Genomic DNA, 24,506 nt, shown 5'->3' with positions numbered 1-24,506 from the left:
GCATTACTTCAGGGAAAACTTTGCTAATGGGATGCTGCCCAGGCCAAGGGGGCTCAGGTCTCTCCCAGAACTTCCAGCTCCAGTGGTCTCTTTAAGTTTGAGACAGACTTAAAGGGAGATGCCAAGAGGAAGTCCATCCAAAGTCTCCCAACATTCAAGAAGCTCATTACTAATTCCTCTATAATGAGAGAGGATCTGCTTTTCCTTTACTCACCTTTTCCTTTGACATCTTATGTCTGAGCCATGAGCTGAAGGCCGTGCGACTTTGGGCATCTCCAGTAGCGCCCACACTCCAGATCAAGGCAAACATAAACCAGGGTTCAATCAGCTCTCCCATACGAGCAGCCTTCTCCCGGGGAATCGTCTTAATTCCCTTAGAACCAGAGACAAGCAGAAAAAAAGTTCTCAGCCATGGTTAAGGCACACAAAACCCAGACTCTTCTTAATTTTTTCGTAATTCTATTCAGCTTCTATGTAGCTTTTTCTAGCCAGCTTTTCACAGGCCTTGTTAATATATTCTGTGGATTAAAATTAGTTGTTTCATTGGTGTACTTGAGAGACTCTCCTGGCTGAACTAACGTCACTCAACAGGAGCTGGGAGAAGAATTTAGTCTTAGGTTTTTAATTTGAAAATTGTCCAGCCTTCTTCAGTACTAATTCTCAAAGGACCTGCAATCTGAAGTGCATCGCTGCTCAGCTCTGATCTCTGCTTTCCACTTATTCTCCAATTCCCTCCGCTATAAATAAAAGTGAACCTCTGCCCTCCAGCCTGGTAGGCATGGAGCTTATCTTTTGTTTCTTCAGTGGGCAGAGCATAATCCTTCCAGGTTTACCTATGCTTTGCAGGATGTTGTATTACTTCTGCCCTGTAGATGAGCTACAGCATGACCTTTCTGCACCAACATCTTGTTCTCTGGTGACTAACCCTCTGCATGACTTGGTGTCCTTAAGAGTTACAGGCACAAATGATAGTGAAAGAGGTAGCAAAATCCTACCTTAATGGGAATGAAAGGCTGAAATAAACATTCCAAGAGCACGAGGAGGCTCCTTGTGAGGTTACTGTCTGTTGAGGCAATTATCTCCTTCACAGAGCTCCGGACAAAGTCGATGGCGTCCTGTAAGGAAAGGCAGGAACAGCTCAGTGTCACCATCCAGCACAGCTGCCTTTGGTTTTACCTTCCCGTTCTGGTTTCTCCTTGTCTCCCTCATGCTATGTTTAGCAGGGATAGTGGCTGAAAATGCTGCCATTTCCAACTGCATCCCAAGTATCACTGTTTTGACTGGAGAAAAGCCAGTCAAACCCCTAGGTTCAGTCTTAACCCCAAGAAACCACTGGGCTTGCCTTTTGGTTCTGCACAACAGTGATGTGCATCTTGTGGCATCAGTGCTGTTAAATGGTTTGCTCCTTTTGGAGCTCTCCTTTGTATCTCCAGGTTACTCATTACAATAATGGCTTAGCAGCAGAGTAGAAATAACAAGATAGGTTCATACAACTTTCTCCCTGGAGTTACTCCACTGTAAGCAGCAGTGCTGCACGTGGGATGATTTTGTCCAGAAAATAATTTTAAAATGAAATAAAATAAACTATAATGACCAATAAGGCTAAGTCACATCTACAGGGATCAATGAGTAACATCTATTAAACCCAGAAAATTCACAGAGCAGTTTGTATGCTGGTAGTCTGAACTGTTCCCACAATGGCATTTAAATCCAGGCCTTGACAAGTCTGTGCTGGTTGATATGCAAGCTGACAAGCTTAAAGCCCTGGGAAGGCTGGAATAGCACGGTAGCTCACCTTGAGGAATTTCTTGAAGAGAGATGCTAGTTTCTGTGAGAAGCGCTGCATGATTTCCGGGATATTTTTCAGCCAGCATTCAACGAAGGGGTCCAGCCCCAAGATGCTGGGTTCCAGGTAAACCATGCCACAGCGGGAGACTGTGGCAGGGGAAGCAACAGCCAGATCCTGGACTTCAAACATCATGGTCATGCTCTGGAAATTGTAAAACAAAAGGAAGGATAAGGACTTGTTTGCAAGGATAAGCACTTTTGATTGATAAGCACATCTTTCAGTGCTGGGAGAGAGGAGTACAGACAACAGGCAGCAAAAGCGAGAGGGATGAGTTACCTCTGTCATCTTTATGATTTCCCCTGAGCTGAGGCACAGCTTCTTATTGTCATCTAGCACTGTGTTCATGTTCTCAATCCACAAAGCATCAACTGGCCCATCAAACATATACCACTTCTTGGTGGTGTCAGTGGCCACAGTTCCCCGACGGATCAGTGTGGAGAAGATCCCATCTGTCCTGAAAGGTGTGAGGAAGGCAGGGCTTGGCCCATTCTGGTTTTGCTGAAATCAATGGCAAAGTTCCCACCACATAAGGCAACTGAGCCAGAATATTACCCTGGTTCATCTGCCCAAGGATACCTGTGCCTCCCTTTCTGATGAGCTGCATAAAGGTCCACTTCATTTCTTTTTTTACCGAGACAAACATCTCAGCCTGAGGGACACCATGAAACAATTTCTTTGGGCATTAAGATCTGGAATTCATATCATTTAACTATAAAACATCAAGCTTCCCTTTAACATCTCTCTCCTCAATAACGAGTAAAGAGGCCTTGCTAGCATCCAGTTCAGGTCATAGGCAGGTTATCTGCTCTCTTGAGGTGCCTCTTTTTCTCCACCAAGTAAAAAGGCAGACTCGGGTTAAGGATAAATCCAGGCTAAAGGGCACGTCCCTACCCTCTTTATAACTGAAGTTCCCCATCCTCAACTGCCTGTGAACCTGGTGCTGGAGCTGGTGAACGGGAGAGCAGACACAAGGAATGCTGGCTGTTGACAGCAAGAACTTAATCTACACATGGAAACCTGGCGTGTAATTTCCATTCAGACCCTGGATAGACTCCACTCCTGCTATTAAATAATTATTTGCTATTTTTATAATGCTAGTGAATTCCAGGATATTGTTACTGAGATCAAGGGAAAACTGTCTGTTGTAAAGCTCAGCTGATTAAAACAGATGGATTGGTCTGTAAATACATTTTACATGGCTGCTGTATTTTTCTTTCTGTCATGTTGATGTGCCTGCGTGCCGCCCTTGGGTAGAGTCACATCATAAATAAAACTGTTGAGCTTAATTGGAACATCCTATAAAATGTCCTTCAGCAAATATACACCAGATTCTAAGTTGGGAAGCTCTGGTCTCAGCATCAGTAATGTTTACTTGCTTGCACTTTTCCTAGAGGTAGTTGGCTTCATATATATTTAGTTTCCCTCATTTTGCAGAACACAATTTTTAGCTTTGCCCCGAAGCAAGTGCTGGCTGACAGGGCCAAAGGGAGATTCACACTGCTTCTTACACCTTAGATTGGGGATAAAGTGAGCTGCAAAGTCAACCTCAGGTCACATATGAAAACATAAGCAGTAGGACCTGGCTGCAAAGAGGGCAAATGGGCCATTGGTTCTTGTTTCTAAACCATGCAAGCAAGCAGGAGTCCTGGTAACGGGAATGAAATGCCTCTTTATGCCTGAAAGTCACTCCTCATCATTCAAGGCTACCAGTGCATTTACACAGAACAATTCAAGTGCACAGTACAGAGGTCACTTTTCTTCAGAAGCAAAGCAAGTGTTTTTAAGCTGCTGTATCTTAGAGCAGGGGCATGTGCTCCAAAGCTATTGAATTATTGTTATGCAGTTAATGCTGTGAGCTGAGCTGCAGGAACTGTCTGGGCATGTGCCGGCAGACGGGCCAAGCACACAATAAAAGATGTCAGCTTAAATCTCCGTGACTGGCTATTGTAGCTGGGTGAGGATAAGGACTTGATCGCTTCTGGTTTTGCGCCACCACCCTAAACGGTTCTCAGCCTTGAAGAGAAGACGCTCAAGACCAGAAAAGTGTTTTCTGTCTGGAAGGGAGGAAAGAAGGTTTTGTACTTTACCACTCATGCGTTAGCAAGTTGAACTCTCCATAAAGCTGGCCCATTGTGATGGATTTGGGATTCAGTATAAAGTAGTTGACTGCTTCGTAATTCCCACCACTGGCTGCAGGCTGACCTTTCAGTGATGTCATTGCAGCTGCCAGGACTTCATAACTCTGCAAAAGCAGGACAGCCAGAGAGTTAACTGCCATGGCTCCAGGATGACAAAGCCTCTTGCTCTCACAGCAACTGCATTCAAAAGGCAGTGAGAAAGGAGACAGAGTGGAGGGTAATATCATAGTAAAAAGATGCCTGGCTGAAATAAAAGCACAGAAATAAAGCATTCTACATGCAGTTAGATCTCCTGTGCAAGAGGCCTGAAGCACCTCGAGATGTCAAAGCACGTCTCAGCCTTAAAAATCTGCAGCAGAGCTAATAAGCCTTGTTCTAATGTCACAACTCACAACCCAAAAAGTGAGCTAGTAATATACTTTCCCATGGCTATAAATCAGTACTAACAGGCAGCATCTTTGTGCCCAGACTTCTATCTGAGAGAAGCTGGAAATGCCAGAGTGTGAGTCTTCTGTGAAACTTAAACCTCTGCATCACTAGGTGGGTGATGGTTTGCTGGGGCCAGCACAGTGTCTCACCCATACCTTCGTCTTCCCAGAACCCGTTGGTCCCACCAGCATAAGGCCATGACGGACCACAGTGGTCTCATACAGCTGGATGACCTTAGTCACAAAACCTGTAGAGGAAGATGATGCACAGTCAGTCTGGGAGCACACCTCTTTCCTAGGACAGCACACTGGACTGAAAGCCCAGACCCAGAGGGAGCCTGTGGAGAGCCTTTTCTCTCACCATCAACATCCTTCAGATTTGCTTGGATGCAGGATTTGCGGATGGCTTCTTCCAGGATGCCATAATCAACAGGCGTTTCTTTGATGTTTGGAAATAAATCTGAGACAATACCATTGAAGAGCTTGAGGTCATCCTGCAGGAATTTGGGTACGTTGGCATCCCTAATAGCCCGCAGGCAGATAAGCTCCTGCAAGGATTAAAGAACTCAGGACTTCAGAGATCATTCCTCTCTTATGAGGCCGCATTAGTCTATGGCAGTGTGAACTGCAAGCACATTTACCTCATCCATATCAGGATTCTCTCTTTTGAGGTTGCCAGCTGTTGAGATGACAGTCTTCACAGCTCTCATCCCAAAGTCATAGTGGTCCTGGAAAATGCACAGAGGAAACAATGTCATCAGACAGAGAAGCACCACCTAAAAAAGAGTAAACCTATGCATGCACTCAATTAGCAGGTAAGAAAAAAAATGAGAGAGTTATGCCTTCAGAACAACTCCTTCATCCAATTCTGTTCTCAGGATCCTTGAAACAACTAACTAGTCCTCAGCTGTACAGGCTACAAGTGAAGAAGACATGAATAACTGCATGATGAAAAGCCCTAGAAGGAAGGAAAAGCAGGCAGGGCTGCTTGGCTGAACTGTCCTGACACTGTAATACTATCTAGGACTTAGGGTGAATGCAAGTCCAGCCACACAGGTGCAGAAATGAGAGTTAGAAAGGAGGGAGGAAGATGAAGAATGGGTATGGTGGCCTTTCTGAGATATGCTATCACGAGGCACCAAGAGAACCGTCCAGGCACTTTGTGCTTAGGCTGAGAAAGCCTCACATTAAGAAAAAACATTCATGGACATAAAAGCATCTACCTGGGAGCTGAGCTGCTCTGACAATAGTTTGAATGTTGTGGTGATCTTCTTTGCAAGGACTTTGGCTTCATTAAACCCAAAGGAGTAGAGTGAGATCTCAGCAATCATGGAGTAATCTGGGACCATCATAGCCACAGGACGAAAGAGAGCCTGAAACATACAGATCCAACACAAGATCAAAAATCTGTTGCTTCTTGCTTTTTTCCCAGCAAACTGGAAAGGCTGAGTATCTATCCAAGACTGTTTAGAGGTCCCAGCATGAGTGTGCCTGGCACCTGTCAGCAGACTGCAATCCGAGGAGTGCCATTTGCTTACACATTGTGTTTCAAATCTCAAAGTCTAGAAACTTTCCAGAAGTGTTGCATCCTAACCCTTGTCATAGACACACTGGTGGGCCCAGGTAGCCTGCAGCACCTGTGTTGCCCCTCTGCTTTCTGTCCATGCAGCCTCCCCTCCTCACCTTCAGGTTATCGGGCAGTTCGGTGCGCCCAGCATACCCCGGGTTCATTGTGATGAAGACGGCACAGGATGGCACCAGTGGGATCTCTGTGCCCTCAAATATGAAGGACTCCACCTGGAAAATTACAAATATGATCATCCTCAAAGAACAGAGCCTGACCTACAAATTAAATAACATAGCAGCATCTTCCACAAAGAGAACAATGGCTTTTAGTAGTTAAATTATCAAGCACATACACACACAGCTGCCCACAACTGTAGTGACTCAATCTGGTCCTACTGCAGGAATCCAGTATTACCAGCAATATTTCCCCCTGCATAAGAAACTGGGATCATGGAAGATTTACTGATAGGATAAATTTTTTTTTTGACTCTTGAACAGACTCCTATCTCTCCAGCTGTAAACAAACATCTTTCCATTTATTTTGCGGTAGAGATCAGACCTGAATTAATTCATGGCAAAAAGGGCAAAGAGAAACCTAAATCCTTTTTAAAGCTGTGTAGGTAGTAATTTCAGATGGGGGATAAAGTAATGCAGAAGAATTTATGGAGAGCAAGTTTCTAATTCCAAGCCAAAGTCAAGGAGATTCAGGTCTTAACCCCTCTAAGCCTCCAGAGAACAAAGCAGAGACTGGCTGCTAGACTGGCTGACAGCTGAGTCTCCATTAAAGCCAACAATTCACTTTCCAATGCAACTCTGTGTGTACCCGAATGTGCATTTTTCTGCACATACTGGGTTTTGTGAAGCCACTAAAGCTTGGATAACACATTTAGACAAATTGGGTGCTGAGCAAATCATGGCAGAACACTGGCTGCCTTTATCACAGCTCTGATTTTTATCAGCTCAGTGGATCTGCATCAGAGTGTCTCCCACACCAAAGTCTGCTGGCACTGCAGCTCAAGCTGAGATTTACTTCAGCCCGTGAGAGTGTGGGCAACTGTGGCAGCACACACTTGGGTTACAAACCCCACCCCCCAGCATGCTGGCTGTGTAATGGTCTGATATGATGCACCACAGCCAGGACATTGTTCAAACCTCTCCAAGCTTAATGATGTCTGTCCAAGTCACCCCTGAGCACTGAAGTGAAGCAGTCCTCCACGAAGGCATGTGCAGGGACAAGGACTTGCCTGCACTAGCTCAAGTGGAGATTTTTTTGTCTGCCTTTGCATCCACATGTTCCTTACATACCCTCTGCTGCTGTGCTTTCTGGATGGTTGTGATCTGCTGGGCCACCACAGAGAGCACCTCGATATCGATGCGGTTGAACTCGTCGAAGCAAGCCCACGCGCCAGAGCTGGGCAGGGAAGGAAAGATGGAGGGAGTCAGGAACATCCCACAGGAGCAAACTTGCAGTCAAAAGTTCAGCTAGATCTAGAAATTACAAATCCACATACTGGGTAGGTAAAACAGAGACCAGAAGTGAACCCCAAAGGCCCCTTATGTCCCGTGGCAGGCAGTGACACAGCCACAGTGCCCTGGGACGGTGGAAGGGGCTGTAGCCCCTCACCCTGACTTTGCATCCCAGGCCATGTGATGAGTGACCATGGCAACAACTGATCCTATAGCCTGGGACAAATTCTGCATGTTATAGATTTGAGCTTTAAAGAGGTGTCATGTTGAATTCCTGGTTTGTACCTGAGTTGTAGATGTAGCAGATACAGTTTAGACAACTCTTAAGTCCATTTTTTAGAATTTGGAAGACTATGTATAAAGCTGGAAGCATGCATATGAGGAAGGTGATCTTCCCACAAGGCATGGCTTAAGAGAAAAGTTAAATTACTTACAAAGAAAACATCTGAGAAAAGAATATCGCTTTTGTTGGAGTAACTAATTCAGATTCACCAGTGTGCAACAGACTAATTGGACCAGCTCTGTTTGAAACATAGAGAAGAGAGAAGCCTCTCTGAGAGGATCCCTCAGGGCTTAGAGCAGTCTCTCTTGGCTGCTCAATTTCGAATATTCTCAGCAGATTCTCTTCTTCTTAAGATTAAGCAGCTTGTGGGCTGAATCTCAGTTCAACAAGTATGATATTAAAATAAAGGCCAAAGCTGCAAACATTTGCACAGGTGGATTAGTGCATTGTGGATTAGTGCAAAGCATTTTAATTTTGCCTTAAATGAACAGGATCTCTTTTTATCTTTTTTTTTCTTTAATTGGATCCAGTGTCCCTCCTTTCTGGCTGGAATTTTGTAACCTTGATTATTCTGGAACTCATTAACCCCCTTACTAGGGCTTTGCTTGTTCTTTTGGGCTGCTGTGAAAAATACCCACCAATTCCCAGTGGCCAGCATTCCTGGATCCTACCCACTCCTCAATAATGTCATGCAGCATTTCATTGTACCTGGCTAATCCCTTAAAAAACTTTCCCATTGCCATAAAGTCGAGTTGGTCAGAGCAGTTGAACACTACAGTTTGGATTGCTAGTGCTTTGCCCAGGTCTTTCGTTGTTTCTGTTTTGCCTGTTCCTGCTGGTCCTGCAGGTGCTCCTCCAAATTTCAGGTGCAGAGCTCCTGTGAGTGTCAGATAACACCTGATGACAAAGAAGAGACCACATGATGAAAAAAAGCATTTGTACTACTGATTTCAGTAAGGGAGACACGATCTGTCCAGCTGGAGACAAGGAGGAATCCATCATTCATTATTCTGCAAAACTGCTTTGATATGCAGCATTCTGCAAAGGAGTTAGCTATGTGGCCTTGATTAGTATTCACAGGGGCCTGCATGGATAAATCCTTCTGCCACTGGCTACAAATTCACTCTCCAGAAAAAGGACAGTTACAAAAAGGTAAAACTATTATTTCTGCTGCATATCCTAGAGTACTAGATGCTATCTGCTGGCTTCTAGAAGAGCTCCTTAGCTATCAGGTGAGCATTTTATATGAGTCAAAGCACTACATTAAGAATTAGGAGAGTGCAAGCAATCAGCCTGAGCACTGATCACCAGGAATACAGTAGTTACCAATGTCAGGGTGTTCCTATGCCCTCATCTCTGGTAGTACTTTACTGTACAAATGGTTTCTATTTACATACAGTAAGCAGTAGGACCTACTTGGTCAGATCCTTGGTTTAATTCTGTTCATCCAGAAGGAAAAAGAAACAGAAAAGAGAAAAAAAAATACATTACCCAGAAAACGATCTCCTTACCTGTCAGTGAGGGGTGTGATAACCAGACGTCCAGTGTTTCCCAGATACTCATAGCCATAGATAAATTCAGCATTGACTGCTCTGATGTACAGGTCCTCCCTTGTCCAGTAGTACCTAATGATGAGTGAACATGACAGCAGAGAGATAAACACTGGCTGGCAGACAGAACAGCAGCTCACAAGACCACAGCCTGCAGGTATGGAGACCTGCACTTCAAGGGATTTCCCTCTTGAGAGAAGAAGGAATAAGGTAACACAACGGGGTGGACAGGAGCTCTCACAGGACCTGAGATCAAGCATTGCACTCCTTGGGCAGGAGGATGTCTTTTCACAATGAAACATCCTGGTATGGGTTAGTCTATACTGCCAAAGTGGATGCCATCAAACCCAGGTCTATCTCAGATGCCTTAGAACTAGCATCCTTAGCAGACTTTAATCCCACTCCTCATGTTAAGAGGTAACTCAGGACTACTGCTTACAGATGGTGCAAACTTCTGTTTCCATTTGTCATGGACACAGCTGGCCAGGGAGGCCAGGTGAGGTTCAACAGCAATGCTCTCTAACCTGAGCTGGGAGATCCACTCGAAATCATTCATGCTCGTTACATTCTCCTCAATCAGCTTTGCTGCAACATCCTTGGCGTGGACCTCAATCACAATAAGAGCTGACAACACTGCTCGCTGCATCCTGGACAGTTTTCCACGGACCAGGGCAACCAAATCACCCAGCTGGGGGAGGAAAAGAAAGTACTCTGAAGCAATCCATTCAAAAAGCCAGGCTGCACTAACACAATGCGATCAAACTTATGGCATGCTAAAACTCAGATCATAGGCTGTGTCAGGGCCACTTCTGCCTTTTCTCTTGTCAGAGATACAAATGATTGCTCAGAATGCAAATCCTACTCAGGGCTGGCTCAGACCTGACTTTTGCCTACACCATTACCATGTTCAGGTGAAAAGAAAGAGTTAGATCCATGATGAGGCCCAGAGCTAATAAATCCCAGGTATTAGGTGTGGTTGGATGCATGGAACAGATATGAAAGATGCAGTTTCATCCACTGTCCATCACTTCCATTCTCCTTCACCTCCAGCTTCTTGGGTGACCCTGGAAGGACCTTTCACCTTGTTATTGTCTTCAGGTCATGATCATATTATCAGTCCTGTACATTATTTGAGGTTTATGATGACAAATATCCTAATGATTAAGAAGATAAGAACCTGTTTTTTCACCTGTTTTGAACTGTGCTATGCAAAACTGTGTCTCTGTTTCCCCCACAGTATGGTTCTGGCTGTATTTATAACTTATCTAAGGTCTGATGATTCCAATGTCACCATCTGGCAAAATCTCACCCTTTCATTCATTTTCATACCTGAGTACTCAGCTGTGGGTAAAGCCTGTCAGACAAATCACCAGCTTCCAAGGCTTCAGACACTTCCTTTGTCCAGAAAATCTGGCAGCCAGCAATGACCACTTGGCCAGGCCATTGCAAGACCCATGCAGTACGTGGAGTCTTAAAATAGAAAAAAAAATAAAGAAAAAAAGGGGGGAAATGGTGGTGAGACAATGACTGACAGATCGATTGATTTCTACGTTCCTTTGCTGCTTGAGATGCATGATTAACAAATAAGAACTGAGTTCTTGTGTAAGAGGCTTTTCTTTTTTCCCCTCCTGTTGCTGTGAAGAAATCTTCTTCAGACACTGGGTACAGCAGGTACCTTCTCTCCACTATGCCACCTGCAGTAACCTGTTACAAGCAGCCAACAGCAGGGGAAGAGCAGGAACTTGTAAGACCGAAAAGAATGTTTCCCCTCCTCTGGCCTGTTCTAACTTTCCTACTTTCAAATTTTCAGTCTGAATAACAGAACTATCTGAGGCCTTTTTGTTTTTCAACCTTTCTCCCTCCTTAGATCTAACCAATTAGAAATTTAGACTTTATACCAGCATAGCTTTTACACAGAAACCAGAGCCAAGATGCACTGATGGAAACTAACAACTGCCTTTGTTACTTTCACCAGCCCCTAACACACTGTGTGAGACATGAGAGCTGAAAGAGAAGATCCTTATAAAGAGGAAGTCATCTGGAGAGACAAATAGATATGGATTCATATAGGGTTGTTTTTATGCTAATAGGAAGCATTCTGTGGCTGTGAGGGAGTGTGCAGGGTTAGCATTCTTGTGGACCATGAGCTTCTTGCTCAGCTGCACATTCTGCACTTGACCAACATATTAAAGGCTCTATTTTGAAAGTAGAATAGAAGAGAATATTCTAGTAGAATATTCCAAGTTCATCGGCCCCATCACTGGCAACCTCTGTGGCAAGCCTGGAAACGACATCAGAGACCTGGCAGTCTGTGATAAAACTCTTACCTCTGGATAGACACCAATTGATTTTTCTATGTTGTCCCGCACACTGGCCTTCATAGATTTTTCCACTTCCAGCAGCCAGTCTTCTACATTTTCAGAGGGAAGGATGGCAGTAAACAGCTTCACCTCTTCTCCATCAGCAGAGTACATGTGCGTGATCTGTAGGTCCTCCTGGAACTTCAGCTAATGGAAGAAGCACAACAGGAGATGTGAGCGGAGGATTTCCGTTCTATCCCTGCCTTCCTGCCCCTGGGGGACAGCCAGCCTGTACCAGTGTTTGCTCATTATAAACCTGGTGCCAAACTTGGTTGTCAGTGGCGATAAAAAAGAGTGCGACAGACGTGCAAAATGACCTCTCCAAATAATGGAAGATGATTGTATGAAAACAAGAGATTCACATCGCTGGTTTAACTTGAGTGAAGCAAATCAAATTATAGGTAGGATGAACATTTCTCATTGCCTGTCTAGGATTCAAACCCTTGACTCCTGTTCAATTCTGTAGATTCAAATCATTTCCCTTGAGGTCACAGTGCCTGGTTTTAAGAGTAAAACTTTAACAGCTTCTCCGGTGCCCCAGCATATCACTGAAAGTCCCCTTATTTATTCCAATGGCTTTGCACCAGGTTTCCAGTTCAATTTCCTTTCTATTTTTCCAAACTAATGACTAGGAGATTGGTTTTACTGTCTGAGTATTGTGGTGGTGCGAGCTGTGACTAGCTATGGAGTCTGAGGTCTATTAGGAATAACAAAGAGGAAAAATAGCCGGGTTAACTCCAGCTCCTAAGTAGGGGTGAAGGCAGAAACTAAATTCAGTTCAGGCTTGTTCACTCCTTGTCCCTTCTGAGGCTGTCAGCAAGAGTGGGATTCCATCCTAACAAGGTGCCTGCAAGTAGACAGCTAAGTCAGAGCTATTTCTCTTGGCCTCCATGGTGGGATGGACAGACATCTCTAAAGGGAGTGCACTCTCTTCCTGAGATGGATATCTAAGTGGATTTCTCCAAGTTGCCCTTTGCAGATGCCTATTTTACCCCCATTTTCTGAAGGACAACTAAGGGTGACCAGTTCATGGGCAGAAGTCTGGCTTTCAAATGTCTAAAGTGAGGTTGATTGAATCCCATTCCAGGACAGGCAGCACCTGGCAATGCCTACATACAGTTACAGGTTCCAAGGAGACACATCTCCAAACAGCAGAATGTGAACACTGCTCCAGACCTTAGAACACCTCCAAGTTCCCGTGACACCAACATTCCAAAGGTGGGCCAAGCCACTGTCATGCTTGCTTTGCCTACCTGTGCAATGTTCTCAAAGCATTTGTGGAGATGAGGTTGTACAGCAGTGGGGTCTTTTGTCTGAGACAGTATTTCCAGCAGCTCATCATCCGAAAGGAAGTAGAACCTACAAACACAGAGAGAGGCATGACAGGAGGCTCTCTTTACTGCAGCATCAGGGGCTAAGTCCTGGCAAGCTGGGGAACAAGCCTTTTGCTAAAGACACTGTTTCTGACTGCTCACTGGTCTCCTTGTATTTGTGCAGGAGATGAGCAGCCACAGTCCAGACATCTCCCTTCCTGTAGAGACAGACTTCTCCCTCTGCATAAGTCAGTTATTCCCAAGCAAAGAGGGTTTAAACAAGTATCAAAGAATAGAAGTATTCCTTCAGGAATAAGAGACAAAGTTACCTAGAGGTGTTCATTTTACTCCCCCTTTTCTACACAAATCATGAGGCACAGATATACAGCGGTGCTACCAGACTGCCCTTAACTCACCACATTTGTGTGTGCCTGTTTTCTCCCCATCAGATGGCAGCATTGAAAGGCACAGCCCTGCTTATGTTTTGCAGCCTCATGAATATATCCTAAGCTTAGATGGTTTTGCTCTTTCTTGGCAGAGTGGAGTGAGCCTCTCCTTTCATATTTTCTGAACCAGGGAGTGCAATCCAGCCCACTGAAATTTGGGGTTACCTGGGAAAAGCACCTCTCTTCGTCTCCAGATATTCACTCAGCCCTTTCTGCACGAGTTCGAGTAGTTTGTTAGCATTTTGCAGCTTCTCTAGTAGCACTGGATCAGGGCACAAAGAAATCACCTATAACAGAATGGAGAACAGAGGAAGCATCAGTATTCTGAGCATGTGGGAGATAAGGCAGTGGAGATAATTGGGTTGCCCACTGATGTTACCGATAGGATTTAAATGACTCATGCACAGGAACACTTTCACAGGGGTCTGGAGAGGTGTAAGCTTTGTGGGTAAGGAGGGGAAACAGCTCTCGTGGATGTGACAAGCACATTTCTGGGTTCCCCTAAATACCAACACTTGTAATATGGAATACAAGTGGTGATGGAGTCCTGGGAAGCGGGGACTGGAGAACAGAAGAGAGCAGAGCAATCCTACCAGGACACAAAAACAATGGCTCTAAAAGACTCACAGAGTCAGTCTTGGGGAGGAATTGAGGGAGTTACCTTATGGCTTACAACCATAGCAGGGGTGGTTACAGGAGTCATAGGAGGCAGGGGGGCTGTGTGTTGAGGAGGAGGAATCTGGTGGGGTGCAGAGTTTGGTGCAAGGCATTACAGAGAATGACTCTGTCCATTCTTACACCAGAACAAAAGGTCAAGTTCAAAGAGAAGAAACCCAGCACAATGCCCCGGGCAAGGCTGCACAGTCAATACAGCACTGCTCATGTCCACACCATACAAAAACAATGACTCAAAGACACAGTCCTTCTGAGAGCACAGCTCCAAGGAGTTTGGGAGACCTGCACTGGCTTTCATCAAGGCACATACCTCAGGGTTTTCATTAGCATTCTTCATGATCTTCCTCCAATCCTTATCCACAGTCTGGTAGCGCTTGCTTTCCACTGGGAGCTGTCTTTTGATGTCCTCTGAGCTAAAGATTGGCTCCAAGTAGAGCCAAGAGCGCTGACAGTTCAGCCATTCCTCTAGGACATCCTAGTGGGAAGCAAGAAGAGCACATCAGGACCCCATGCTATGAACCTGTTCAACAAAACCATTCAAACTGTGTACCAGAATGGGTTTAAAAAACAAGCAAGAAAAAAAAGAAAAAAGAGGTGATGCTGCACTTAGACCTTCCACAATTCTAAAATCTACCTGCAGGGTCAGGAGCTGGAATTTCCTTACCAAATAATTAACAACTTCCTAGCAATCCCCACTGATAACAGTTCTCAGAAGGCATTAGAATTAATACCCACTAGTTTATTGGGGATAGTTTAGAAATATGTGTAAGCCAATACTAAAGTTCAAAGGGACTCTGCGGTGCCAGGTCAAATTTCTGTGGCTGGTATTTCTGTTTTTTACAGAAGTTGATACAATGTGAGCACGGAGTAAGATGGGAATTTTATTTTGTGGAAAGAGTTTTTTGGAGGGAAGAAGAATGACAAATAAAAGATGCCAGACTGCAATTCTGTCATATCCTCTCTCCTGCCTGAGGTACCTCAGCCCCAGCCTTGCCTACAGAATAATCCATCACAAGATCTTCAAACAACTCTCTGAATTAAGAGAATGAATGAAAAGCTAAATATTTAAGTTAAACACCAGGCAGGAAACCCTGTTTGTCAGGCATTCAAAGGAGCAGGAGAATTAGGTTTGAAGAACATCCTCCTCCTCCATTTGCAGGAGATTGGACAGCCTGGGTAACTTGCCCAACATTGCAAAGAAACTGAAGTGTTTGACTCCTTTTCAGACTGCCTTAGACACATGGTGCTATCTACAGTCCACCTGACCTAGCAAGAGCTGGAGTTTTCCAGGACTACAGACAACAATGTTTGCCAAACTCCATCAGCTAACCCTGACAAGCCCCTTCCCAGGGGCGGATTTACGGGCCTTTAGTGACAGGAGTGACACAATCAAAAGAAGGGGTAGGAAAGGCAGCGTGAAAACCTGTACACCATCACTGCCAAAACCACACATTAGGTAGCTGAATTTCCCCATGTCACCTACTGCCATGGGGCTTGGAGTAGCATGTATCCTCATGAGACAAGGCCAGCACTCCAGCAGTGGCTCAGGCACACAGATGGTTAAGCACCAATCGACAGAATAAGGTAGATATGAATAACAGACAGCAATGCAGCTGTGCATCAAACACCAACATTTACACAGAGTTCTCCAGCCAGACACTCGTACTGGAACTTTTCTCCTGCATCAATGCTATTTTGCTGTCAGAGTCCTGCTGGGTGCTGCTGGTTTGAGGAACACGCGCTGGCTCAGTCTGCCAGATCCTGCTTAAAAGTAGTCTTTCATGTGCTTTCCTACACTGAGATGTGAATGATAGCATGGATTTCACAGAGTTTGTAAGAATCTGTGAGGTCCATTAGTATAGTATGATTAGAGACACCAGTAAGACTGTTTACAGCAATGGGAGAGTTCTGGCCCCACCAAAACATATTGCAATAGGCAGCAAAAGAGCTGCATTATTTTACTAGAGTCAGGGAGCTTTGAAAGGCCTTATTTCTCAATAGCTGTCCTTCCAGCTCCCTAGCAGCAACTGCACAGTGTCCATGTCCAAGCATGGCAGCAGAGCCCAGCTGCCTGCCTTCACCACATATGTGTGGGTAAGAAACCAATACCTGTGTCATCTTCAGCTTATTTTCCCATTCATTCATCCTTTCCTCAAAAGGTTTCTTGAAGGGTGAGAAGGACATGCTCTGAACCAGGACAATATGATCATCCAAGAGCTGAGAAATGTCATCGGTGCTTTTCAGAATATAGGTTTTTGTTTCTTTGTAAAGCATCACACCAAACACAACTGATTTCCATTCAGTCTCTATCTTGTTGAGTGACTGAAACAGAGGGAAAAAGAATTTAATTTTCAGATACAATCTGCAATGGTTATCCCAGCTTCCACAATTCTCTTAACGCCCTTCTCTAGGAAATGACAGATTTTCACTCCTGGATTCCACTGGAAACTGCAGCTGTGTATTTAATGCATGACACACTCAGCAACAGCACATTTCCTCTGCTTTTCCCACAGATTCAACACCTCAACACCTGTGCTGAAAGGAACACCTTGAGGGAAAAAAATGGCAATTTCACCTTCAGGCCCATTTATGATATGAGCTGCACAGAGGCTGCCAGCAAAGGGCCTGTTAAAGACTAGTTAATGATGGCTTTGTCAAAGGGGGAAATATCCATCAGGAACTCACCTGAGATTTCAGGGAACAAGAGCTGCCACAAGGTCATGACTTTTAATCAAGACCATCTTTGATCGTATATGAACTGGCAAACTGATAGTCTTTCAGACTATTTAACTTATGAATCTCCAGAGCCAGCAAGTTTTCCCTGCACTGGTTTACTGGTTTAAAGGATTAGCCATCTCTGTTTCCAGTCCTAGCTAATCCCCTTGACATAACATTTGAATGGCAGAATGCAGACAGTCAACTCATTTTAACACAACCAGTCACTAATCCCAAAGTGAGGAGTGAGACCCCAGCAGTGGATCAGCATAACCATCAGGCAGTGCTGTTATGCTACAACTGATATTCTACACAAGGTGGAATATGTTCATCTAGCGTGTGAACTTAGTTGTGTGGCCATTGCTTCCCTCTATAAGGGCAGCAGCCTTTTCACTTGTGCTGCAGAATGTATCTTTGGGACAACAGGAACACCACCCAAGACAACGACTGCCTGCTCAGCAGAAGCATATTTGAGAAGCAACCAAAGATACAGCAAGTCCTCTCTGCTCACATTTTCGATGGCGTATTCCTTGCTGGCTGTCTCAGCCACTTTGAGAATGTTCTCAATGTGGTCCTGCAGGTTCAGCTCCAAGCAGCGACCGAGAGTCAGAGTGGGTTCCAGCTTGACATCGGGGCTAATTTTGTTCGACAGCATCTCCCAGTGCCGCTCTCTCATACCAGGATTGCGCAGCCCTTGAATTAAGGGGACGTATTGTTTGAATTCTTCAATCTTGTCTCGAAAGCTCATTGCAACACCCTGGCAGTCTTGAAGAGGGAAAAAGAGAACAACATCAGCAAAAACACTGGGTGAGGAAGTTGCCTTAAGGAATTTCTAGAAGTTGTGTAAAGCCTGATGTGCGTGTAGTCACATGGTATGGGGTAGGTAAGCAGCAGGAGACAGCACTGGAAAATGCAGGTTGAAGTAATGAGGATATGAAGGATCTCTCTATATGGCCACTAAGGCAGGATTCAAGCCCACTCCCAGAAGCAGACCTGCCTATCAGCCAAAAGCCTGTTACAGGCAAGCCCATGCTAAGCAGAAGTGTGACTTAGGCTTGAGCTCACCAGAGGGCAAGAAGTAAACAAATTAACTCCTTGATAGGGGCTCAAGCACTATGAAGCCTCATCTGCCAGTAGGTATTTTAGAAGCTCTGGTCATCATTCCAAGACATTCACTTCTTAACAAGGCTACACTGTAAGTTATCTCACACCCCAGCTCAGGCTATCCTCCATAGAAGACGGACACTATACCCAGGAGCTAGAGGTAGGCTGGCATCCCAGCCAGCTCTGGAAATGGGAAGCATGCAGGAGAGGCCCTGCCAGCCTATAGCCATGCTAGGGACAAATGTACTTCTGCCTCATAGGAAGGACAAAGTGAAGGAATAGGCTTTTCTCTTTGGGGGCATCCTGGAAACCCCTGTCTCTTCAGTGTTCATATCCTGCCCTTTTTCCAGCTTATGCTACTCTGAGTAAAGCAATGGGTAGGCAAAGAACACGGAACTTGCTTCCTTTTCAAAATGTGGCTACAGCATGTGCCTCCTTCAATTGAACCCTGAGTGGCTGCACTGCACTCTCACAGCAAGGATGTGACTGCCACACACTCCCTGATGGGTGTATGCAAAGACAAGACAAATTCAAGGACGAAACATATATATTTCCAGGTGCCAGGGAATATTGCAATGAATACGAGCAGGTATTCTTAGTATTTCTGTTTATCATAATGATTCATAGTTACTCATGCATCCACTCATCACCTCCTCCATTGGGGCTGATTCATGGCATTGTTTAAGAGCAAGTTCAAGTTAAAAAGGATGAATCAAAAATCACCCACAGCAAAATATATTTCAATCTAAGCCATCTGGCAGGAGATTTTTAGAATCAGCTCTAAAGAATGACCAACACATCTCTAAGAATCAGGGAATGGGAAGTTAAGCTACAACTGAAGTCTCAATTCGAGCTTTATTAGGAGAAATGGTTAAAAGACCTTCATGTGAATTGCAAGGGCTGGGTGCAATCATCTAAACCTAATACACATTCAGGCAAGAAGGAAAATTGTTATTATATTCCACAGATCATTTCCAGATTCTGCAATTTCATTTTATTCATAACAAAATCAAGACCTCTTCTGGTTTTCCATTAAATTCATTGGCCAATAGAGAAATTAGGATTGGCCAAGAAAACAGCACCTGGAAGACCCAGATTCAAATTCCCTTGCTGCCTGACTTGCATAAGGGCTTAAACCCACATGTCTAGCCAGTGGGCTATATAGTAATTCTCTGTGACTAGCCAGGATTATTTCACTTTATATATATGAGTAAATACTAACTGCAACATCAGAGGGTGGCTTTTATTTCAGTATCGTCTTGGAAATTAGGTATAAAAGGGATTTGCAGCCTGGTAGTTTCCACACCAAATTGGTACTTCAAGCAGCTAACTAGCATCTAGATGTGAATCATCACTATTTCAGGAAAAAAAAGTAGAAAATAACTTTGCTAGCATCATTTTCTCTGCTGTCTCTAATACACACATGTGACATCTTGACAATCCCTGTTCAGAGCACTCCATGACATGCCTCACCTCAAAATGCTGTTATGCACCAACTTCCTTTCCCCAGACTGTGTATCTACCTGGTGAATCCTTGAACTGCTTCACGCATCTCTGCATTGTCTTAAGAGAGTCATTGACATTTTTTTCTAGCTCCTCAGCCTCAATTTTATCAAGAGAATCATTCATCCAGCTCTCGTTCCAATTCATCCAGTCTGACACTGTAGTCCAGAGATCATAGTATGGTTGGAATTCCTTAGTCATCTTGGACACCACACCATACTTTGGAAAGAGAGAAAGAACAGGCATAAGCAACAAGTATATTCACCTCTAATGACAGATTTTGTGTCAAAAGGCCAAAAAAAGCCCAACTCTTTTTTGAATCTGAAGCCAGCAATGTACTTCAAGAGGATATATCAGACTACCTTCTCCTGGGACAACAATATATATTCCAAGGGAGAGCAACCAGCAGAGCTGGGCTTGACAAATTCAGGACAAAATGCATCCAGTGGAGCTGTGCCTGCACAATATATGTGGCATGGAAAGCACTCCCTTCACTTGCCTCTACAAATACTCTCCTGCAGAATGAAGAGATTTTGATGGGCAGGCCACACACAGTCAGTGAAAGCACACACTGCACAACCATATCAAAACTTGTCTCCTTACAGTGAAGGAGAAGTAACCACAGACTCAGGGGTAGGAAAAGATCACGTGAACTCCACTTTTGGTCTGCAGCCAGACTAGGCTGGATGTGGATGACAATGACTCATTGGCAGCTGAGCAGCTACAAGCAAAATTGAGTGTTTGCAACTATATAAACTGTTGCCTTAAGAGAACACCAGGCTCTGAGCCCAGCCAGCTGCCAGCACCCACCGTTCAACCACTCGCGTTCACACCCATAGACCTGAAGCAACAGCCTTACAGAAATGGATGCATCTTAACTGCTGCTTCAAGACCTTCCCCAACCAATTCCTCCTCATCACCATCCCTCAGATCTCAGTGTGGGCACCGAAGTCTCTCACAGAAGTGGTAATATCAGGCCCTGAGCAGCCTTCCACGTTCTCCTGGGATCAGCACTTCTGCAGCACAGCATGGTCATTCTACAGGACTGAGGAGCAGGTCACCAGATAAACCAAAACAGCATGAAGGATTCCTTCCTGAGGAAGTACATCTCATTATTTGCTCTACCTACCACCTAAAAACGCCAACAAAGACTGGAGTCCTGCAGGTACAGGACCTGACACTTACATCGGTAACTTTGATGCCAAAGAGTCTTTCCCTGTTGTTGTACAGAACTGCCAAATCCTGAAGCTCCTTCAGCTGCTTCCGGACGTCCCTTGCATATTCAGCAAACTCATGAGCTTGGTTAACGTCTGACTGGATGGAAAATCCACCTATAGTCAGCTGGAAGAGAAAAGGCAAGCATAAGATGGGGCTCTGAAGCTGAGTGCTGCCTCTAGAGATCTCAGCTTCCTGGTGTCTCTTTGTTTCATTCAAAGGCAAGATTTTTATGCTCAAAATTTCACCTCCACCAAACCAATTCCAACTCTGTTTAGACTATGATGAAAGTCGTGAGGAGAAGCAATAACCACTGGTCAGGTGGATGAAAGTGCAAATGTGATGACCAGCTGCTTTTCGTCTTTGTGACAACAGATCCCCAAGGAATAGGAGCAATAAATCTGTGGCCAAATTTCTTGATATTGAATTTATACTGTCATTAGCTATCTGTCATCAGAATCAGTAAAGTGCAAATGATAGCTCTACTGGTCACTCAATTTTTATCCAAGAATTGTTTAACAACACATGTCTAGAACTTCCCTAATAATTTTCGTTTTGTTTTGGTGGGTTGGATTTGTTTGTTTGGTTTAGATTTTGCTTCAGTATTTTGTGTGGGTTTGGTTTCTTATTTCTTTGGATTTTGTTTGTTTGTTGGTTTAGGGTTTTTTTTTAATCCAGTGTTGGGGTATTATCATTTTGGGAATCTATTTCCAAGATATTCTAGCTCAGTGATTACAGTCTTTCTAAGATGGCTTTTTTTTCCTGTATTTAACACTTCCTGGTGAAAAAATAAAACTCAGACCGTTTAAGAGACACCAGAGGTATCTCAGCTCCAAAACTCTGCAATTATTTCAGGTTTTTTTCCCACAAGATGAGTCCCATGGCTGAATGCTGGGTTTCCCCCCTTGATGGCAGCGCATTGTAGGAGATGCTCTGCAGGGAGCTGAGTACACAAGTAGGAAAAAGGAGGTGCATGTGTTGCTCAAGCACCAAGAACTGGAACATAGTATCTTGATGACACCTTCCCGCTGAAAAACAAGTGTTTCTGCATAGTACTGTCTTTCACACAAAAATGAAACTCTTAATCAAAAGCCAACAAAAAAAAAAAAACAAAACAGGGAGGGTGTGATAATTTTTGGTCCAACAGTACATTGACCTAAAAACTCATCTAACAAAAATCTAATCTGAAAGTTTCCCACTTGCCTGACCACAAGAGCTTCAAGGCCCCCTTTTACGGACAGTTCATGTCAGGGGCTTAATACCTGCATTTCATCCAGTTTGCCTTGAAATGAATTCTGATCCTGGATCTGCGCTTTGCGAAATTTCTCTTCATCCTCCACATGCTGGAGCCGAATGGCCTCTGTTTCCATAGACATTTTCAGTGGCCAGTAACTTGCAGCCCACCTGCACTCACATGATATAAGAAAAGAAACAGAAAAAGGCAAAAAAAAAGAAAAAAAGTGGAGAAAGAGAGAGAGAAGCTTTTTGAGCATATGTTTGAAATGCTGAAAATAACAGAATGAGAAAGCCAAATCCCACCAAACAAGGAAGCTTTACAACAACAGAAACACATGTGTTTTCAACAAAACATTTTTTTCCAGCTTGTCTTGTTGATATGCAGTCCTTGTGACTAGGCTATTCAGCTGGAGAGGGCTGGGGAGAAGTGGAGGGTCCTTTTAAAAGGAACAAATCCACTACATTGCTGAAAAGCTAGGAGACAGCAAAATAACAGTTGGCATCCAGAGGGAATGTCTGTCTTTGAATGTTTTCACAAGGAACTGAAGAAAATGGGGTCAGAGTCTTGGCTTATGGCTTTTCACGGCTACTGAAAAAGCCAGTCTCCTGTTAAGCAGGGCGGTGAGGGGCCAGGGTAACCCAGATACAGGGAAGCCCTGGATAGCAAGGCTTTTGCAGAGTGCCCTGGGAGAGCGTTGTAGATCCAGGAAAGGCTGCACAAAGTGGCTGCTTAGCCGTGGCAGGTTTTGCTCAGCCTCAGCACACCCATTACTGACTCCATTTGGATTCCTCAGCCTGTGTGCAACACCAGGTGCAAGTTTTGCAGCACTACACTCGGGGTCACACCCCTCCCAGAACCTCGGGATCAGCCATCTCCTAGGTCTCCTCTTTGTTTTATTACTCTGATTGGGTCTTGACTGTGCCCCAGTAGCAGAGTCAGATCACAAACACAGCCACGAGGCTTCTAAAGTCTGCTCAGCCCTGGAAGTACTTCTCGTATGACACGTACTTGGTCCAGTGTGTCTACAACCTGAGTGAGTCTCTGCAGAGTGCTCCTGAAACTAGAAACATGGGGTGCAAAGGCCAAAAACCCCACAGAAGCTGCAGGAAAAGCAGCTCAGCCCTAGGACAGGTTGGCACAGGTTCTAAAAACATCTTACAGAGAAGAAGTGCAGTAATAATAAGGGTACAAGTTGCTTCCTACTCTTAAGAAAACTATGGGAGTGTTCCTATCTTGGAAGAGTTCATTTAGTTTCAGACACAGACTAAAATGTGCACTTTGAGACCTTGCAAATGTCTCAAAAAAACCCTCCAAAAAAAAACCACCAAGAGAAAGGGGCTTTACTATGCTAAACAGGTTAATAGCTACCGGTTTGCCTTGCCCCAGGCCAGAAGGCAGCATGAACTCACACTTCTTGTCTACGAACTTCATTTCAAGAATTCAGTGCTCATATAGCCTGAGAGACACTTAAAAGTTCTGCAGGAGCCCTTGATAGACACATGGCCCCTGAAGCACTGAGAATGGTAATTGCTGCAGAGTCCCACTTTGACAGTGGGAGAAATGCCTTGTGCTCACTTGTCACTGAAATCTTCTTCAGTGAGATTGTAAAGGAATTCCTCCATGACCTTGTAATCTTCCATGACTTCATCAATCAGTTGCTGCACAGGGTGAGAGAAAGAGACAAAAAGTATACACCTTTAGACCACGCTGATTCCAACTCTCTGGTGTGCACCTCATTTTCATGAGGTGCCTTTGAAGAGCATTAGTCACACAAGCTTAATGTGATGTGGGCTGCTTCTGTGCTATGTGAACAGTGGGAATGGATTTAAACCCCTTGTTCTGCGAATGATCACACCATCATCACCCTCTGTTCCATGTGAATGAAAAGAAGTGTGACTTAGTGGATAAAGTGCTGGACAGAAATTGAGCGTTTTGGGTTATCCTCCAGGTTCTCTCCTTGGCATAGACAAGTCAGCTTACAGCTTGATGCCTTTGTTCCCCGTTTGTTCAGCTGGGAAAAGACCTATGCTTCAAATAACTTTAAAATAACTCAGTACTAGAATGTCCTATTAGAAGAAATACATTAACAGCAATATAAACATTGGGTAACAGAAAGACTTTCTTGAAAACAGCATTCATTTTTAAATGACAGCTATTCAGTACACAAATGCAGAATGGATCAAGAAGGCAGCAAAATGCATACATAGGTATTTTAGGCATGATTTTTAACTGCTATTTTGTTTTGCAAAGATATTTAAATTTACTATATGTGTATTTAAAAATACAAGTCTTAGGAATTATAAAAATACAAAGCCAGGAATCTTGTGGCATTATACGCAAAGACATTCAAGTGAAAAAACTGAAGTTCTGCTTCTGAGACACCACACATTGCAACGACAAACTTCCCCCTCACTTCCCTTGGTGTCCATGTCCAAATGAGAGCATGTCCTACCTGCTGCACAGCCAGCTGCTCGGGGATTCCCTTCATCCAGTCGCGCAGCTCCGTCAGCTCCTCGATAGTCTTTGGTTTCACATGAATTTTGCTGCTTATGGTTTCATATGCATTACAGATCTGCAGGAGGACACAGTGGGGAAAAGACCACCAAAAAGTCACTAATGGCTAATAAACAAACTGGAAAACCTGCCATGACCCACCC

The 24,506-nt window shown here is 44.3% G+C and overlaps 1 protein-coding gene across 6 annotated transcripts in view; it reads right to left on the bottom strand.

Annotated features, from left to right (window-relative positions):
* Positions 1-24,506, bottom strand: part of DNAH1 (dynein axonemal heavy chain 1) — an 88,362-nt gene that overhangs the window by 30,044 nt on the left and 33,812 nt on the right. For all 6 annotated transcript variants that reach the window (XM_027700367.1, XM_027700368.1, XM_027700370.1 and 3 more), the window contains 26 exons: positions 24,302-24,421; positions 23,425-23,507; positions 21,875-22,016; positions 20,583-20,738; positions 19,418-19,616; positions 17,302-17,555; positions 16,185-16,397; positions 14,386-14,550; positions 13,566-13,687; positions 12,895-13,000; positions 11,609-11,788; positions 10,611-10,751; positions 9,806-9,969; positions 9,243-9,356; positions 8,440-8,628; positions 7,287-7,392; positions 6,099-6,212; positions 5,639-5,788; positions 5,057-5,143; positions 4,777-4,963; positions 4,572-4,663; positions 3,937-4,091; positions 2,126-2,303; positions 1,796-1,990; positions 996-1,115; positions 215-373 (listed from right to left, as the gene is read on the bottom strand). In XM_027700367.1, the coding sequence (XP_027556168.1) occupies positions 215-373; positions 996-1,115; positions 1,796-1,990; positions 2,126-2,303; positions 3,937-4,091; positions 4,572-4,663; positions 4,777-4,963; positions 5,057-5,143; positions 5,639-5,788; positions 6,099-6,212; positions 7,287-7,392; positions 8,440-8,628; positions 9,243-9,356; positions 9,806-9,969; positions 10,611-10,751; positions 11,609-11,788; positions 12,895-13,000; positions 13,566-13,687; positions 14,386-14,550; positions 16,185-16,397; positions 17,302-17,555; positions 19,418-19,616; positions 20,583-20,738; positions 21,875-22,016; positions 23,425-23,507; positions 24,302-24,421 (3,891 nt within the window). The remainder of the gene's footprint in view (positions 1-214; positions 374-995; positions 1,116-1,795; positions 1,991-2,125; positions 2,304-3,936; positions 4,092-4,571; positions 4,664-4,776; positions 4,964-5,056; positions 5,144-5,638; positions 5,789-6,098; positions 6,213-7,286; positions 7,393-8,439; positions 8,629-9,242; positions 9,357-9,805; positions 9,970-10,610; positions 10,752-11,608; positions 11,789-12,894; positions 13,001-13,565; positions 13,688-14,385; positions 14,551-16,184; positions 16,398-17,301; positions 17,556-19,417; positions 19,617-20,582; positions 20,739-21,874; positions 22,017-23,424; positions 23,508-24,301; positions 24,422-24,506) is intronic.

This window comes from Neopelma chrysocephalum, unplaced genomic scaffold (genome assembly GCF_003984885.1).
Source record: "Neopelma chrysocephalum unplaced genomic scaffold, ASM398488v2 Primary Assembly neopelma1_147, whole genome shotgun sequence".
Lineage (NCBI taxonomy): Eukaryota > Metazoa > Chordata > Aves > Passeriformes > Pipridae > Neopelma > Neopelma chrysocephalum.
The sequence above is the reverse complement of the archived record's forward strand: the minus strand, read 5'-3'. Positions and strand labels throughout refer to the sequence as shown.